This window comes from Pelecanus crispus, chromosome 25 (assembly GCF_030463565.1).
Source record: "Pelecanus crispus isolate bPelCri1 chromosome 25, bPelCri1.pri, whole genome shotgun sequence".
NCBI classification, from domain to species: Eukaryota; Metazoa; Chordata; class Aves; order Pelecaniformes; family Pelecanidae; genus Pelecanus; species Pelecanus crispus.
Window position 1 is genome coordinate 1,652,353 of NC_134667.1, and position 18,251 is coordinate 1,670,603.

The 18,251-nt window shown below is 58.3% G+C and overlaps 1 protein-coding gene across 1 annotated transcript; it reads left to right on the forward strand.

The window, feature by feature from the left end:
• The first annotated feature begins 610 nt into the window (after positions 1-610).
• LOC142595937 (antigen WC1.1-like) lies at positions 611-16,234 on the forward strand. The gene is made up of 14 exons (XM_075724809.1): positions 611-941; positions 9,194-9,493; positions 9,606-9,920; positions 10,835-11,161; positions 11,247-11,561; positions 11,916-12,230; positions 12,673-12,735; positions 12,819-13,133; positions 13,547-13,582; positions 13,871-14,008; positions 14,761-14,856; positions 15,288-15,371; positions 15,575-15,727; positions 15,978-16,234. Exons 1-14 carry the CDS (start codon positions 611-613, stop codon positions 16,232-16,234), a joined length of 3,045 nt encoding a protein of 1,014 aa, XP_075580924.1.
• The last annotated feature ends 2,017 nt before the right edge of the window (positions 16,235-18,251 follow it).

The window sequence follows — 18,251 nt, forward strand, 5'->3', positions numbered from 1 at the left end:
TCATGGCAATGAGTCTGCCCTGTCTGACTGTACACACCCTGGATGGGGACAACACAGCTGTAAGCACTATATGGATGCTGGAGTGACGTGTTCAGGTAAGGGGCCAGCCTGTTCCCCACCTTTGGGACCAGGACAGGGGAAGGGACCTGGCTGTGCCCTCAGGGAGCAACAAGCGGGCACCGGAGCAGGGCTGGGTGTGGCCGGTCACACTGCCAAGCTGGGACTGTCATTGCTGCTGTCCCTGGTCCCTGAGAAAAGAGCAATGGGAGCCCACCCTGTGTGTCCAGCCACTGCCAGGCCCCAAGGTGGCTCAGCCCACCTTCAATGGGGGCTTTCAGCAGGGCCTGGGGGCACGGTGTATGGGTGGGCATGGGTAGGGACCATTGGCGTGGGAAGAGGTGCCAAGGGCTGTGGGGTGGTGAATAGCCCATCAGGGCTGGACTTGGGCACCCCAGCCACGCACAGACCGTGGGGACAGGAGGGACCCCAAAACTGCTGCAGGGACAGCCTGGAGGGGAAGGGGCTCCCACCCCGGTGCCTGTGACTCGGCCTGGGCAGGGGTGACCCTTAGACCTGCAGTCTGGAGCTCGGCACTCTCCTGACCGGTCCCATGTTGCTGTTTGAAGGGGCTGCAGAGCTGAGGCTGGAGGATGGCGGTGGGCCCTGTGCTGGGCGAGTGGAGGTGAAACACCAGGGCCAGTGGGGAACCGTGTGTGGTGACTACTGGGACATGGATGATGCTGCAGTGGTTTGTAAGCAGCTGGGATGTGGGTCTGCTGTCACAGCTCCTAAATATGGACACTTTGGGCCAGGATCTGGCCCCATTTGGATGGATGACGTTGATTGTCGTGGCAATGAGTCTGCCCTGTCTGACTGTAAACACCCTGGATGGGGACAACACAGCTGTAAGCACTATATGGATGCTGGAGTGACGTGTTCAGGTAAGGGGCCAGCCTGTTCCCCACTGTCGTGGTTTAGTCCCAGCCAGCAACTCAGTACCACGCAGCCGCTCGCTCACTCCCCCTACCCCGATGGGATGGGGGAGAGAATCGGAGGAGTAAGAGTGAGAAACACTCCTGGGTTGAGATAAGAATAGTTTAATAATTAAAATAAAATAAAGTAAAATAATAATAACAACAATATAATAATAATAACAGTAATAATAATATACAAAGCAAGTGATGCACAATGCAATTGCTCACCACCCGACAACCGATACCCAGACAGTTCCCGAGCAGCGGTCGCTGCTCCCCGGCCAACCCCCCCCAGTTTATATACTGAGCATGACGTCATATGGTATGGAATAGCCCTTTGGTCAGTTTGGATCAACTATTCTGGCTGTGCCCCCTCCCAGTTTCTTGTGCGCCTGGCAGAGCATGGGAAGCTGAAAAAGTCCTTGACTAGCATAAGCAGTACTCAGCAACAACTAAAAACATCAGCATGTTATCAACATTCTTCTCCTACTAAATCCAAAACACAGCACTATGCCTGCTGCTAGGAAGAAAATTAACTCTATCCCAGCCGAAACCAGGACAGTATCCACCCCTTATTCTATACCATCTAAGTCATGCACAGGCCCTCCCCTTTCCAATGTGTTCCAATTAATCACCACCACTTTCCCTATCTTGATATACACACAGATATCATTCCCTTCGTCTATGGCCCATCCCTCTAAAATGTCCATTGAGTTCATTTAGTCCATGACTTTGGGTTCCATCTGTCATCACAGTCTTTCAGAGCAGGAGAGGTGGTGTGCAGTGTTGGACTGTTGCATGCTGAAGTCAGTTCTCATTCCAAAATGGTTTCATCAAAGTTCATTTTCATTAAGCTGGGCAATTCTTACTGCAATACCATTGATGTGACATATAGCAATCATAATATACAGTATTATATACTTAATATTAACCTACTATATTATTATATTAACATGCAGTTAAGAGATAACATATAGTTAAGAGATAACATACAGTATTATAAAGCAATTAATATTATACAATTCAGTTCATTAGCTATTTTCACCCAAAATCAAATTCCCTTGAGGTACACATTGGGCTTCCCCATCCTTTCGCATCACCCACCAAGTGCACCCAGGTCCTTGAGCAAAAGCAATCCCACGAATGGGTTTGCCTTTGCCAGAGGGGGACGTAATCCAGACTGTCTTCCCCAGCATATTTTTCATGTGCACTACAGGAACTTTATCTCCTTCTACAGTACGTAAAAGTTTTGATTGGGCAGGGCCAGCTCGATTGGCAGATCCCCTGGTGTTGACTAACCAGGTGGCTTTTGCTAAATGCGTATCCCAATGTTTAAACGTCCCACCACCCATTGCTCTCAGGGTAGTCTTTAACAATCCATTGTATCGCTCAATTTTCCCGGAGGCTGGTGCATGGTAAGGGATGTGATACACCCACTCAATGCCGTGCTCTTTGGCCCAGGTGTCTATGAGGTTGTTTCGGAAATGAGTCCCGTTGTCTGACTCAATTCTTTCTGGGGTGCCATGTCGCCACAGGACTTGCTTTTCAAGGCCCAGGATGGTGTTCCGGGCGGTGGCATGGGGCACGGGATATGTTTCCAACCACCCAGTGGTTGCTTCCACCATGGTGAGCACATAGCGCTTGCCCTGGCGGGTCTGTGGGAGCGTGATGTAATCAATCTGCCAGGCCTCCCCATATTTATATTTCAGCCATCGTTCACTATACCCAAGGGGCTTGAACTGCTTGGCTTGCTTGATTGCAGCGCATGTTTCACACTCATGAATAACCTGTGCAATACTGTCCATAGTTAAGTCCACCCCTCGATCACGAGCCCATTTATACGTTGCATCCCTTCCTTGATGGCCTGAGGCGTCATGGGCCCACCGAGCTATAAATAATTCACCCTTATGTTGCCAGTCCAAATCCACCTGAGCCACTTCAATCTTAGCAGCCTGATCTACTTGCTGGTTGTTTTGATGTTCTTCAGTGGCCCGACTCTTAGGTACATGAGCATCTACATGACGAACTTTTACAACCAGGTTCTCTACCCGGGCAGCAATATCTTGCCACAATGCGGCAGCCCAGATTGGTTTGCCTCTGCGCTGCCAGTTGCTCTGCTTCCATTGCTGCAGCCACCCCCACAGGGCATTTGCCACCATCCATGAGTCAGTATAGAGATAAAGGACTGGCCACTTTTCTCTTTCAGCAATATCTAAAGCCAGCTGAATGGCTTTCACCTCTGCAAACTGACTCGACTCCCCTTCTCCTTCAGCAGTTTCTGCGACTTGTCGTATAGGACTCCATACAGCAGCTTTCCACCTCCGATGCTTTCCCACAAGACGACAGGACCCATCAGTGAACAGGGCATATTGCTTTTCATTTTCTGGCAATTTATTATACAGTGGGGCCTCTTCAGCACGTGTCACCTCCTCCTCTGGTGATATTCTAAGGTTTTTTCCTTCTGGCCAGTCCATGATCACTTCCAAGATTCCTGGGCGACTGGGGTTTCCTATTCGAGCCCGTTGTGTGATCAATGCAACCCACTTACTCCATGTAGCATCAGTTGCATGATGTGTAGAGGGGACCCTCCCTTTGAACATCCAGCCCAACACCGGCAGTCGGGGTGCCAGCAGGAGCTGTGCTTCAGTACCAACCACTTCTGAAGCAGCTCGAACCCCTTCATATGCTGCCAGTATCTCTTTCTCAGTTGGAGTATAGCGGGCTTCGGATCCTCTGTATCCCCGACTCCAAAACCCTAGGGGTCGACCTCGAGTCTCCCCTGGTGCTTTCTGCCAGAGGCTCCAGGTAGGGCCATTCTCCCCGGCTGCGGTGTAGAGCACATTTTTAATATCCTGCCCTGCCCGGACTGGCCCAAGGGCTACTGCATGAACTATCTCACGTTTAATTTGTTCAAAGGCTTGTTGTTGCTCAGGGCCCCATTTGAATTCGTTCTTCTTCCGGGTCACTTGATAGAGAGGGCTTACGATCTGGCTGTAATTTGGAATATGCATTCTCCAAAACCCCACAACGCCTAAGAAAGCTTGTGTTTCCTTTTTGCTAGTTGGTGAGGACATAGCTGTTATTTTGTTGATCACATCCATTGGGATCTGACGACGTCCATCTTGCCATTTTATTCCTAAAAACTGGATCTCTTGTGCAGGCCCCTTGACCTTACTCTGTTTTATGGCAAAACCAGCCTTCAGAAGGATTTGGACTATTTTCTTTCCCTTCTCAAAAACGTCTTCTGCTGTGTTGCCCCACACAATGATGTCATCAATGTACTGCAGATGTTCTGGAGCTTCACCCTGTTCCAGTGCTGTCTGGATCAGTCCATGGCAAATGGTGGGGCTGTGCTTCCACCCCTGGGGCAGTCGGTTCCAGGTGTACTGAACACCCCTCCAGGTAAAAGCAAACTGGGGTCTGCACTCTGCTGCCAAAGGGATGGAGAAAAATGCATTAGCAATATCAATTGTGGCATACCACTTAGCTGCCTTTGACTCCAATTCATATTGAAGTTCTAGCATGTCTGGCACGGCAGCACTCAGCGGCGGTGTAACTTCATTCAGGCCACGATAGTCCACTGTTAGTCTCCACTCCCCATTAGACTTTCGCACTGGCCATATGGGACTGTTAAAGGGTGAGCGAGTCTTGCTGATCACTCCCTGGCTCTCCAGTCGACGAATCAGGTTATGGATGGGAATCAGGGAGTCTCGGTTGGTGCGATATTGCCGCCTGTGCACAGTTGTGGTAGCAATTGGCACCTGTTGTTCCTCAACCTTCAGCAACCCTACAATCGAAGGGTCCTCTGAGAGACCGGGCAAGGTGGACAACTGTTTAATTTCCTCTGTCTCCAAAGCAGCTATACCAAAAGCCCACCGGTACCCTTTTGGGTCCTTGAAATACCCTCTCCTGAGGTAGTCTATGCCAAGGATGCACGGAGCATCTGGGCCAGTCACAATGGGGTGCTTTTGCCACTCATTCCCAGTTAGGCTCACTTCAGCTTCCAGTACAGTTAGCTGTTGGGATCCCCCTGTCACTCCAGAAATACAAATGGGTTCTGCCCCTCTATAGTTTGATGGCATTAGCGTGCACTGTGCACCAGTGTCCACTAGAGCCTTATACTCCTGTGGGTCTGACGTTCCAGGCCATCGAATCCACACAGTCCAGTAAACCCGGTTGTCCCTTTCCTCCACCTGGCTGGAGGCAGGGCCCCTCTAACACTGGTCACAGTATTCGCTGTTCACTTCCTGTAAATGTGAATCAAAAGTCCCCTGATCAAGGTCGGAAGTAAAATTAGCCCTCTTACTCTGTCTCGGGAACTGCTCACTGGAAACTGGAGCTGCAATCTTCCTGGGAGAACCGCCTTTCCTAATAGTTTTTCCTTGCAACTCACGCACCCGTGCCTCTAAGGTTGAGGTGGGTTTTCCATCCCACTTTCTCATGTCCTCTCCATAATCACGCAGGTAAAACCACAGGGTGCCCCGTGGTGTGTATCCTCTATATCCTCTCTCTTGAGCATAGGGACGTTGACTCCTAATGGCTGAGACACTGGTCCGTGCAGGTGGGGAGTAGGACAGATACTCTCTGAGTTGTTGGAACTCTTGGCATATTTTTTCAGACAGTTTTTCCACAGCCGAGACACAGGCCCGTAGGGAGGAAGAGAGCTTTTCTTCGTATTCCCGGAGTTGTCTAGCCACTTCATCCACCGTTGGTGCCTCGTCGTCTTTCCAGGCTAGTATTGCCAACGAGTTGGAATACGATGCTGGTGCGCTCCGTACCACCTTCCGCCACATGGATTGTGTGCACCTGACTTCATCTGGGTCTTTGGTTAACTGCTCATCATTCAGGTCACTGTAAATCACCTCCAGCACGCCTAATTCCCTCAGGTACTGGATACCCTTCTCTACGGTGGTCCATTTGCTTGGGCGGTATAAAACATCCTCCTTGAAGGGATACCTTTCCTTCACGCTTGACAGAAGTCGCCTCCAGAGGCTGAGCGGTTTTGCCCCTTTTCCAATTGCTTTGTCAATGCCCCCTTCCCTGGAAAGGGATCCCAGCTGCTTGGCTTCCCTACCCTCTAAATCCAGGCTACTGGCCCCGTTATCCCAGCATCGGAGCAGCCAGGTGATGATGTGCTCGCCTGGATGACGACCAAAATCTTTTCGCATATCTCGCAGCTCACTCAGGGATAGGGATCGTGTGGTCACCATCTCATTTATGGGTTCTTCCTCCTCTGGTTCTCGTGATGGCCCTGGTTCATCTTCATCCCTTACTAAACGAACTGATTTCCTTGTGTATTTTTTCTTCTGTATAGGGGCAACTGATACCGGCGCAGGTTGGTTCTCTGGTTTAGCCGCAGTGCCTGCCACTGGGGTTGGAGTGGCTGCAGTACCTGTGGTGGGTGTTGGAGTAGCCACAGTGCCTGTGGTGGGTGTTGGAGTAGCTGCAGTGCTTGTGGCTGTGGTTGGAGTAGCCACAGTGCTCATGGCTGTGGTTGGAGTAGCCACAGTGCCTGTTGTTTTGTCATCAGATCCAGAGACCCTCTCTTTCCCTTGAGGGTACTGAATAGTGTTGAACAGGGCTCTATAAGCATGAGCCAGTCCCCAGCATGTTGCAATGAGTTGTATCTCTTTGGAGTTGCCAGGGTGAGAACATACTTCTTCCAAATACTTTACTAGTTCTTCAGGATTCTGCACTTGTTCAGGGGTGAAGTTCCAAAACACTGGAGGTCCCCACTGCCCTAGGTACTTGCGCATACGATCCCACACACCCTGCCACTCATAACTCTCCAGCCTTGGGGCAGATCTCTGGATGATATTCTTAAATTGCTTACTAACCTTTGTCAAAACCAAAACAATATTCCCAAGAAGTATCAATAGAAGTATCTTAACTGCCCAGGGATGTTCAAAATACTGAAAACTTTCTGTAATGAGGGAGGAAGCATTATAGAATAAGGTAATGAAGGTGCCATTCTGTAGTTCCTCCACAACAGACGTCTCCGAGGGAAAGGTATAATTGCTAACTCTCTCCATGAGGTGGTACCCGAAGTACAGTAATGACTTGTGTATAAAACCCAGATACAAAACCATGCTCAAGGTCAGGATTTTGATAAGGAACCTCCCAATCAAAACATCCTTAATCACTACAGAGCATAGCGCAATGCACAGACCAACACCAAGCTTTAACATGCACAGCCAAGAAAAGAACATGGTACAAATCAGATGAACTAATATCATGACCGGCAACTGTTAACAGACTCCTTAATACACTCTAGTTAATCTGTTCTTATCTCAAACCCTTCGTGCCCCACGTTGGGCGCCAAAAAGGACTGTCGTGGTTTAGTCCCAGCCAGCAACTCAGTACCACGCAGCCGCTCGCTCACTCCCCCTACCCCGATGGGATGGGGGAGAGAATCGGAGGAGTAAGAGTGAGAAACACTCCTGGGTTGAGATAAGAATAGTTTAATAATTAAAATAAAATAAAGTAAAATAATAATAACAACAATATAATAATAATAACAGTAATAATAATATACAAAGCAAGTGATGCACAATGCAATTGCTCACCACCCGACAACCGATACCCAGACAGTTCCCGAGCAGCGGTCGCTGCTCCCCGGCCAACCCCCCCCAGTTTATATACTGAGCATGACGTCATATGGTATGGAATAGCCCTTTGGTCAGTTTGGATCAACTATTCTGGCTGTGCCCCCTCCCAGTTTCTTGTGCGCCTGGCAGAGCATGGGAAGCTGAAAAAGTCCTTGACTAGCATAAGCAGTACTCAGCAACAACTAAAAACATCAGCATGTTATCAACATTCTTCTCCTACTAAATCCAAAACACAGCACTATGCCTGCTGCTAGGAAGAAAATTAACTCTATCCCAGCCGAAACCAGGACACCCACCTTTGGGACTGGGACAGGGAAAGGGACCTGGCTGTGCCCTCAGGGAACAACAAGCGGGCACCGGAGCAGGGCTGGGTGTGGCTGGTGACACTGCCAAGCTGGGACTGTCATTGCTGCTGTCCCTGGTCCCTGAGGAAAGAGCAATGGGAGCCCACCCTGTGTGTCCAGCCACTGCCAGGCCCCAAGGTGGCTCAGCCCACCCTCAGTGGGGGCCTGGGGCTGGGAGATTAATCCCTCTCCCTGCCCCGGGATGGCTGCTGGTTCCCATCTTTCTCCTCCCATTCAGCCAGGACCTGTCTGGCATTGCCGAGGGCCAGGTCCCCCCATGCCAGAGGCACCGGGAGCTGCTCACGTGGCCACCCACAGCCCCGGGGAAAGGCATGAGATGGCAAGGGACTTTTGGGTTGTGCCTGCTGGCAGAGAGGAGTCCCTCAGCCTGAGCAAAGGGATGTTCAGAGGGGAGGAGCGCTGGCCTTGGGCAGAGGAGCAGGGTGGCCCATGGCACCTCATTCCTCTCACACGGTCCCCCCATGAGTTCCAGCCCATGGGGATACGGCCCCAGGCAGGCAGGGCCAAGCTGCTGCCCAGCCTTTCCTGCCTGCCCCAGCCCGCGGCTGCCCTGTGCCACAGGGGCTTTGCCAGCACTTGCACTGTCCTCAGCCCCTGTGCTTGCACCGGGAGCTCGTGTCAGCCCAGGGCTGCTCCTCTGCCCGCTCTCCTGCCCTCTGCCTGGCCCTTGGTGGGGATGTGCGTGCCTGGCACTGCACTCTGGCCCTGGCTGAGGACCCCCTCCCTGGGCAGGTGCCAGAGTGGGGAGCTGGCACAGACACCGGCTGCGGATACAGCCATACCTCTAGCCTGTCCCATGTCCCACCTAACAGCCTGAGACGGCCCGGAAAGAAAGGCTGTGTTTCTGGCAGCTCCAAGGGGCTCCTCATCCTGGCCCTGAGCTCAGTGCACAGATGAGGCTGCAGCCGCCAGCAGGGCCTGGGCCAGTCCCCCTGGGCCCCAAGTGCTCTGGGTACTGCAGTGCCTGTGGCTGGTGCCAGGAAGCCCAGGGTCTCCAGGACAGCAGCAGTGTGCCTGAGCAGTGCCTACGGCTGGGGCTTTGGGACAGCAGCAAGCCCACAAGTGCTGTGATGATGCCTGAGGAGCGGCAGGGGGGCCCTGGTGTGTTTGTGCCATCGGCACCCACTGGCAGCGGTGGGGTGGTTGCGGTCTCTCTGCCTGTGGCCACCTTGCAGAGCAGCTGGGATGTAGGCACGTAACTGCCAGAGGGCTCTGGGAGAGCTTGAGGGGTCTTTGGTTGCTCCAGGATTTGTCCAGCTGGTCGGAGGGGACAGCCCCTGCTCAGGACGTGTGGAGGTCCATAACGGGAAAACTGTCTGTGACTCCGACTTTGGTCCCAAAGCTGCCGAGGTGGTCTGCAGGGAGCTCCAGTGTGGCACAGCCCTGTCCGTGCCTGGGGCAGCTCGCTTTGGAGAAGGTGTGGGTCCCATGTGGGACAGAGAGCTGCAGTGTGCCAGGAATGAATCCTTCCTCATGTTCTGCCCCAGGGGATCCCCCAGGGACCAGCCTTGCACCCATGCAAATACTGTTGGTGTCACCTGCACACGTAAGGACTCAGGGTGGGGTGTTACATATCCGGGGGTGTGCTGGGGACAGGGGAGCAGGGCAGGGACCGTGCCGTGCTGGGTGCGCACTCTCTCATCGTTCTCTGTCCCCAGAGTACACAGGGTTCCGGCTGGTGAACGGCAGCACAGCGTGTGAGGGGAGAGTGGAGGTGCAGGTGCTGGGCACCTGGGGCACCCTCTGTGCCTCCCGCTGGGATCTCTTGGACGCCCACGTTCTCTGTCGTCACCTCGACTGCGGGTTTGCTGAGTCCATTCCCAGAGGAGGGCATTTTGGGAGTGGAACCGGACCTGTGTGGAGAGACTCATTCCACTGTGAGGGGACTGAAGCCCACCTGGGACAGTGCCCAGTGACTGCCCTGGGGGCCTCACCGTGCTCCCCCGAGAACCACGCTGCTGTCATTTGCTCAGGTGGGTGCTGGGAAAAGGTGCCATGGCCACCCAAAGCAGGGGAGCCCGTGGCAGCACCAGCTGCATTTGTCCCTTGAGAAACCCTGCCTGCACCAGGAGCAACCTGGAGGGCTTTGCCTGCTCTCACCGACGGCTCTGATGTGGGAGAGCTGAAGAGTGAATGAGGTCAGGCATCTCTGCCCCCCCAGGGCAGTGGCTTAGGCCCTGCGGCCAGCGCCAGGCGCGGGGTCCTCTGCTCTGCTGCTGCAGGACAGGCCCAGGATAGGGCTGTGGGGCTCAGCTCCATCCCTCTGGCTGCAGACAGCCCTGTCCCAGCCCCACAGAGACCTCCCCAGAGCCCAATCCCATGCCCGTGGGGGCTGCCCAGGTGCCCCCAGCAGCAGACCTGGGGGGTGAGGTGTAGAGCAGGGCTGGGCTTCTGGTCTTCTGGTGCTTCCGGTCAGCACAAGACCCAACCTTGTGCTGTTTGCTCAGAAAGGCCCCCCGTGCTCTGCTCCCTGCCAGGGACACAGGCGCCCAGACCCCAAACCCAGGGATGCAGAGGGGCACAGACGTGCGGGCTCTGCCTGCTGTCTCAGCAGCGCCGGTGTCAGCGCTGAGGTTGGGCAAGGCTTGGCCAGTACTGCCTGTGCCCGGGTCCCTGCACCGGCTGCTGCTCCCTCCTGCGGGAGCTGCCCCATCGGCCTCAGCAGAGACGTGTTGGGTGGCTCTGCCCCACCAAGAGCAAAGACAGCGTCTTGCCCAGGGCCTGGGAAAGCAATCCTGTGGAAACGTGCTCCTGAAGCTGAGCGCAGAGGGCTGGGGCAGGCGGGTGAGCTGCAGGGTGCTGTGCGGGTTGCAGAGCCTGGGGAGGTGCTGCAGGTTTGTGGGCTCTGTGGTGCTGCCGAGGGCTGGGGCACGGCTGCTGTCCCCAGGCCCCGCTGGCTCCACGGCCCTGCGGCTGGTGGGTGGAGGGAACCGGTGCGACGGACGAGTGGAGATCTTGCAGCGCGGGACGTGGGGCCGAGTCCTGGATGACGAGTGGGACGTGCGGGAGGCCAGCGTGGTGTGCCGTCAGCTGAGGTGCAGAGAGGCAGAAAAAGCCTACAACCCCGCGAAGCCTCAGAGAGGGACGGGTCCCGTGGGGCTGCGAGGGGTGCGGTGCGCAGGGCACGAGGCCGAGCTGAGCCTCTGCAACACCTCCCTGCCCGAGAGCGCAGCGGCGGCAGGGATTGCGGAGGACGTGGGGGTCGTGTGCACGGGTGAGTGGCACTGCACGGGCCCCCCGGGCTCTGGGCTGGGTGGGCAGCAGCCCCTGAGGGCAGCTGGGGTTTCTTCCTGCTGCAGGGAGCCGGCAGGTGCGGCTGGTGAAGGGGCCCGGGCGCTGCGCTGGGAGAGTGGAGATCTACTACCAGGGCAGCTGGGGGACCGTCTGCGACGATGGCTGGGACCTGTCTGATGCCGCCATCGTTTGCCAGCAGCTGGGCTGCGGCGGGGCGGTGGAGGCGGTCGGCTCCGCTCGCTTCGGGGAAGGCTCCGGTCAGATCTGGCTGGATGGCGTGAACTGCTCCGGGGCCGAAGCTGCTCTCTGGGACTGCCCGGCAGGGTCCTGGGGGCAGCACGACTGCGCGCACAAAGAGGACGCAGGAGTCGTCTGCTCAGGTCTGTGCCGGGAGCTGTGGTGGGAGCCCAGCGCCCGGGGAGGCCGGGACAAGGGAGAGCCGGCAACGGCCCAGGCTGTGCCTGGCTGCCTCGGAGCCCCTGCCCGAGCCTGTCCTGGGGACACCCCTGCACGAAGCCCCTCGGTCCCACGGGGGCTCCCTTGTCAGCTGAGCTGTGCCCAGGGCTTAGCGGGGAGGGCATGGGTGTCTCTCTGTCAGGGACTTCTCTCGGCCCCTGGCAAAAGGGTGACTTGCTGGCTGTGCCCCTGCCTGGCCAGGGCCTGCGGGGGGAAGAGGCTTTTCTGCTCCCACAGCCCCACACCAGCCTGTGCCCCTCTGGGGCCTTTCCTCCCAGATTTCATGGCCCTGAGGCTGGGGAATGGCAGCAACTGCTCCGGGCGCCTGCAGGTTTTCTACAATGGCACATGGGGGAGCGTTTGCTCCAACTCAATGACTCTCCAAACGGTGTCGCTGGCATGCAAGGAGCTGGGCTGCGGGGACGCGGGGACCCTGGAAACACGCCTGCCCTCTGGTAGGGTGTCTGGCCACGCCTGGCTGGATCGCGTGGAGTGTGGGGAGAGAAACAGCTCCTTCTGGCAGTGTCCCTCTGCTCCCTGGGACCCACGGTCGTGCGATGACCTGCGAGAGGAGACCCACATCACCTGCAGTGGTAATTCTGAGCTTCCTGGGCACCAGCATCGCCCCAGCTCCTGCTCCCTGCCGGGCACAGTCAAGCGCAGAGACAGGGCCCACGGGGGCTTTTACTGTACGTGCCAGACCCTGCTGCTTCTGGTGGCACAAATGGCACTTCAGCTCTGCCAGCAGCGCCCGGGGGAGGCAGCGGTGTCTCCAGGCAAGGTCTCAGAAGAGACCAGCCAGGGCTGCGAGGCGTGTCCCCTCCACGGACACCCTCCTGCTTCTCTGTGAGCCGGGGTCCCTTTGGGGCTGAGCAGCCAGGGTCCCCCACAGTGCCGTGCATGTCCCCTGAAGGAGCGGGGTTCAGCTGCTGCCGTGAGCGAGGCGGCACGGGGAGGCGTGAGCAGAGCTCAGCCCCACTCTCTGCTGCACGACCCCCTTCAGCAGCCCCTTCACGGCAGCATTGCCTTCTGCAGGGAGACGGCCAGAAACAGCCCCGGCCGTGGGGACCGTGTGCCCAAACTCCACGAGCTGCACAGGTAGCTGCTCCTCTGCATGCCCCTCTCTCCTGGCAGGGCTCTGCCTGCTGCCCGGTGCCCTGGGAGGTCTCTGCCTTCTCCAGACAGGGAGAAGATTCGTGCCGTGGGAGGCGAGAGCGGGTGCTCGGGCAGGGTGGAGGTCTGGCAGCGCGGCTCCTGGGGGACGGTGTGCGACGACTCCTGGGACATGCAGGATGCCGAGGTGGCGTGCAGGCAGCTGGGCTGTGGCCCCGCAGTGTCTGCCCTGGACGAGGCTGCGTTTGGGGAGGGGACGGGCCCCATCTGGCTGGAGCAGGTGGAGTGCCGGGGGTCTGAGCCATCTCTGCAGGCCTGCTGGGCTCGGCCTGGGGACAGCGGGGCCTGCCGGCATAAGGAGGACGCTGCCGTGCAGTGCTCAGGTGAGCGGCGGGGCTGGCAGCCCTCGCTGGGGTATTGGCAGGGAGCCGGGGCAGGCGTTTTCCCCACTGGGTCCCCTCATGGCTGCAGAGCTGCTGAGAGCAAGGCTGTGCCTGTGGAGCATGGGAGCCTGGTGCCAAGTGGGCAGCAGCCTCTGTGGGGCTGGATGTCCTCCGGCTCCTGCCTGCAGGGCCCTGCAGCCCCCAGGGGCATCTCCTGGGCTGCCTGCGCCATCCTGCCCGATAGCCAGAGCAGGGCCCTGGGCTCTGTCCCAGCCCCCCTGACCAGCCTCGCAGGAGGGGCAGTGTGGGTGGGGGGTGGCAGGGATATATGCACGCGTGCACACACACACGCACGGCTCCCTGGTACCCTCACAGCCACCCTCTCAGCCCAGTTCCCTTTCTCCCCTCTGCAGCTGCACCCAGGACGGCAGCACCAACCCCGCGAGCAGGTAACCTGTCCTCCCTGCCAGCGCTGGCTCTTCTCGGGGCCAGCTGTGAGCCACAGCTGCAGGGAGGGAGCTCCTTGCTGGGGTGTGAAACTCCCAAGAGGAGGCACCGGGACAGCAGTGGGGAGGGGCGTTGGGGAGGGCTCTCATTTACCCAGCAGCCTGGGAGCTTCCTCATCCCTCACTCCTGGGGTCCCCTACCCCTGCTGTAGTGGGGGGCAGCACTGGGGTGTGCCAGCCCCCACCTCTCCCAGGCCTGCTGCTGCCCTTTCTCTCTTCCTGCCCATGCAGATCCCAGCCGGGACCGTCCCACCGGCAGCGGGAGACTGTCGTTGCCCGTCATCATCTGCATCGTCCTGGGGGCCCTTCTCTGCCTGCTCCTGGCCCTCCTGGCCGGGCAAGTGCGAAGCGCCAGGGCTGGGCGCGCAGGTGGGTCCCGGGGAAAGATGCCTCCTGGCAAGGCCAGGGGTGCTGGCAGGTGTCAGTGAGCGGCACAGGCAGAGCTGGGGGGATAAGCGTGTGTGCTGCCTTCATTGCCATGTGCCGCCTCATCCACCGCCTGACCATGGGCCATGGGCCACCAGCAGCAAGGGGTAGAGAGAGTCCAGGCACGGTGGGAGTTAGGGACGGGGCGAGGAGAGAAATGGCCGAGCTGGGCTGGGGGAGGTGGGAGCAGAGGGGACACAGACGAGGACACGACACTGGCAGCGCTCCAGGCAGCTCTGGAGGGGTCTGTGGGGCAGGGGAGATGCCAGGAGGAACGTGGGGCAGCAGGGTCCATCCCTGTGGTTTCAGGCCCCCAGGCTGTTCCTCTGTGCAACCGTGACCTCCCCGCGGCAGGGCAGGGGCCGTGCTATGGATCCCTGGGGCAGAGAGGGGGCAGCTCCAGGGGGAGAGGAGAGGCGGGAGCTGCTCCAAGCTCAGCACCGGGGAGCTGACCCAGGGGCCAGAGGGGCACAAGGGCTGTCTCTGAGGGGATGCTGTGAGGGTGTCACTGCCCCAGATCACCTCCGTGGGGACATTGCCCTCACTGAGGAAGGGGTAGCGGTGAGCAGGCAGCGCAGCGGGGCTGTGCTGTGGCCAGAGCCTTTTGCTGGCCCCGGGGACCAAAGCAGGGGGAGCAGAGCGGGATCCTGTCCCCTCTCTGCCTGTCCCTGGGCCAGCCCTGCCGCTGTCCGCAGGCTCGGCGAGAGCGTGGGAGCCCTTCCCTGACGCCGTCTATGAGGAGATCGCTTACAACCTGGCATGGGAGAAGCGGGCGAGGTTCAGCGGCTCAGGTGGGTGTGGGTCCCTCATGGGGGCACATCGGCAGGGCTCTGTCCCCAAACCTCCACCTAGGGCTGACCCACGGCAGTCCCCTGGCCTACGGTCCCTGCAGCGCTGGGGTGTGTGGGGAGAGCAGCCGGGTCCTGGGCCCAGCAGAGGAGCTTCCTCCCCAGCAGTTCTTCCCATCGCAGCCAGGGACAGCCCCTCTCTGCCTGCCCCTGCATAAATCCCTGGGTGACACCGCAGGGCTGAGGGAAGGGGCTGTCCCGGGGCAGCTCTGGGAGCCCCGTTGAGGCAGGCTTGGTCCCAGGGGAGCAGGGTGAGTCCTGAGCCCTCCTCCCCACACAGCCCTGCCTCTGTGGGTCCCCCGTCCCCAGCAGCACTCACCACAAGCCGGCTCAGCAGAGCACACTCCCATAACAGCCGCTGCGCCTCTCTCCAGGCTCCTACTCAGAGGGGTCCCTGGCCAAGCTGCAGCCCTACCCCGCGGACAGCAAGGAGGAGGAGGGTCCGGGGTCAGCACCAGGTAACAGGGTGCGGGAAGGAGTGGATCTCTCCTCCCTGCAGCCATGTGAGGGACAGCGGTGTCACTGAGTGTCCCCACAGAGCTGGGGAGTCTCCTGGGGTGCTGCCAACACCAGGGTCTGAGCCCCACGGCCCTGCGCATCCTCCCGCCCTCTGCTCTGCAGATGTATCTCCTCAGTGTCACCAGCTCCCCTCTCCTTTCAGACGTCCCTGTCCTGCCTGGAAGTGACCCAGCGCATGGCTATGATGATGCCAGGGAGGTTTCTGCCCCTGGGGAGGATCCTGCCCCTGGGCAGGGAGCCTGGGAGATGCCCAGGGCACCAGAGGAGGGAGCAGGGCCCAGGGATGCCCCTGGAGGTGAGAGGGAAAGATGGCGCTGCCGCTTTATGGGATGCCATTCCTGGTGCCGGGTGAATCGCTGCCGTACAGAGAGCCCAAGCTCCTGGGATGGGGGACCCTGCCCTGGGAGTTTTCCCTGGGGGGCCCGGGGCTGGCAGAGGGAGCTGGACATGTCAGGAGGGAGGAGGAGACGGGAGGCAGGTGATGCAGAGAGCAGGAGGGGCACCCCATGGGGCCAACGTGCAATGGCCTGCCTTGCTGCTTGCAGGGGCAAACCTGCGCTCGCAGAGAAGTGCTGGGGCCCCTGCAGCTGAGGGAGATGCCTGGTCCCTGTCCCCAGAGAGCACAGGCTATGATGATGCTGAAGAGGTGTCTCTGGCACATCCCCCTGAGCACAGAAAGGCTGCGACAGCAGAGCTCAGTGCACAGCCATCCCTGAGCCCCGCGCCAGGAGAGCCCATCCCTGCCGTGCAGCTGGGTGCAGCCGGGAGCGAGGAGGGGACTTTGCAGCTGGGAGAGCCGTGAGCACCAGGGAACCGTCTCCCTCTTCCCACGGGCAGCAGAAACAGCCGGCCATTGCCTCTCTTTTGATTCCCCTGGTTTCACGCTGTGCCTCCGCAGCTGTTCCTATTAAAAGCCTTTGGGGTATGACCCAGAGCTGGTGCTTGCCTGCCCCGCTGTCGGGGTGTCTCCCTGAGGCTGACTGGGGGGAGCAGAGCACAAAGATGTGGTGGTGGGGAAGGGGCACATCTCGGGGGCAGCGGGCTCGGGGTCAGGCTGTGGGGCTGCCAGAGCCCATGGTCCCTGGGCAATATTCCTGCTGACAGAGACATTTCCACCCTGCCAGCAAAAGTTTCCAACAAAACTGTCTCTCTGCAAGGTGCTGTGATGCGCCCCAGCGGGAGCGCCCATCTCCTCACCTGGGGCTTCCCCAGCTGCTCTTTCCCCCAGGCCCTGCCTGGGCCATGCTGGTCCCACAGCACACAGGCCACGACAGAGCTGCCGTGTTGGGCTGAGCCCTGGGCTGTGGCTCCACACAAGTGAGCCCTAAGGTGGCTGCGGTGCCCTGGACCCCCCAGCCAGCCCCAGGGGCTATCACGTCCCGCGGATCACCTCCCACACTGGTTAGGAGGCAGCTCTGCTCCCCACTGCCCTGGCACAGGGTGCAGAGCCACTTGCTGGGGAGCACGGGGCTGGCATTGCCCCTTGGCTGCCTCTGCCAGCACCCCAGTCTCCATGGGCTCTTCTTGCTGCCTTGGGCCCTGGCAGAGCCCCGCACTCCCCTCACAGCCCCACAGCTGCCTCCGTCCTGGGCAGGGGCTGGAAGGCCCCATGGCAGCCCTGGCAGCCCCTCCTCCTGCTGCGCCTCAGCCCCAACCCCTGCCCTCCTGCTGCCTGGCCACGGGGCTCAGTGTGGGTTTGTGCTGGGGCAGTGCCTGTGTGCAGGTGCAGGAGGGGTGGGAGCAGGGGGCGTGGGGGGACCTTTCCCTCAGCGCTGGGGGAGGCAGAGGAGGGAGAGGCCAGGGGGAGAGAGAAGGGATCCCCATGAGACGTGGACTGGAAGCCAGAGCCGTCATCCAGCCCCTGGCCTGGAGAAGGGCCTGGCTGGGAGGGTGCTAACGTGGGCACATGTCCATGGCAGAGGGTATTTTGTGTCCCTCCCTGTCGTGCTGTCACCCCAGCCAGCAACTAAGCACCACACAGCCGCTCGCTCACCCCGATGGGATGGGGGAGAGAATCGGAGGAGTAAGAGTGAGAAACACTCCTGGGTTGAGATAAGAACAGTTTAATAATTGAAATAAAGTAAAATACTAATGATAATGATAACAATATAATAATGGTAATAATGATGATAATAATAATAATATGCAAAGCAAGTGATGCACAATGCAATTGCTCACCACCTGCCGATCGATACCCAGACAGTTCCCAAGCAGCGATCACTGCTCCTCGGCCAACTCCCCCCAGTTTCTATACTGAGCATGACGTCACATGGTATGGAATAGCCCTTTGGGCAGTTTGCATCAACTATTCTGGCTGTGCCCCCTCCCTGCTTCTTGTGCGCCTGGCAGAGCATGGGAAGCTGAAAAGTCCTTGACTAGCATAAGCAGTACCCAGCAACAACTAAACCATCAGCGTGTTATCAACATTCTTCTCCTACTAAATCCAAAACACAGCACTGTCCTGCTGCTAGGAAGAAAATTAACTCTATCCCAGCTGAAACCAGGACATCCACCAAAGAGTGCACCCATCAAATCCATATCTCCCCAATTTAGAGGGAAGGATGTTGTGGGGGACCGTGTTGAACGCTTTACAGAAATCCAAGTAGATGACATCCATTGCTTTTCCCATGTCCACTGATGCAGTCACTCCTTCATAGAAAGCCACGAGGTTGGTCAGGCAGGAGTTGCCCTTGGTGAAGCCGTGCTGGCTGTCTCGATTCACCTCCCTGTCCTCCATGTGCTTGAGCATAGCTTCTAGGAGGATCTGCTCCATGATCTTCCCAGGCACAGGGGTGAGGCTGACAGGTGGGTAGTTCCCA

Bases quoted from the DNA above. Each gene is read 5' to 3' on its own strand.
- LOC142595937 (XM_075724809.1), top strand. From the start codon at position 611: ATGTTGCTGTTTGAAGGGGCTGCAGAGCTGAGGCTGGAGGATGGCGGT. The intron at 13,134-13,546 runs GTGAGCGGCGGG...TCCCCTCTGCAG, and splicing joins CGCTGCCGTGCAGTGCTCAG to CTGCACCCAGGACGGCAGCA. The intron at 15,372-15,574 runs GTAACAGGGTGC...CTCTCCTTTCAG, and splicing joins GGGTCCGGGGTCAGCACCAG to ACGTCCCTGTCCTGCCTGGA.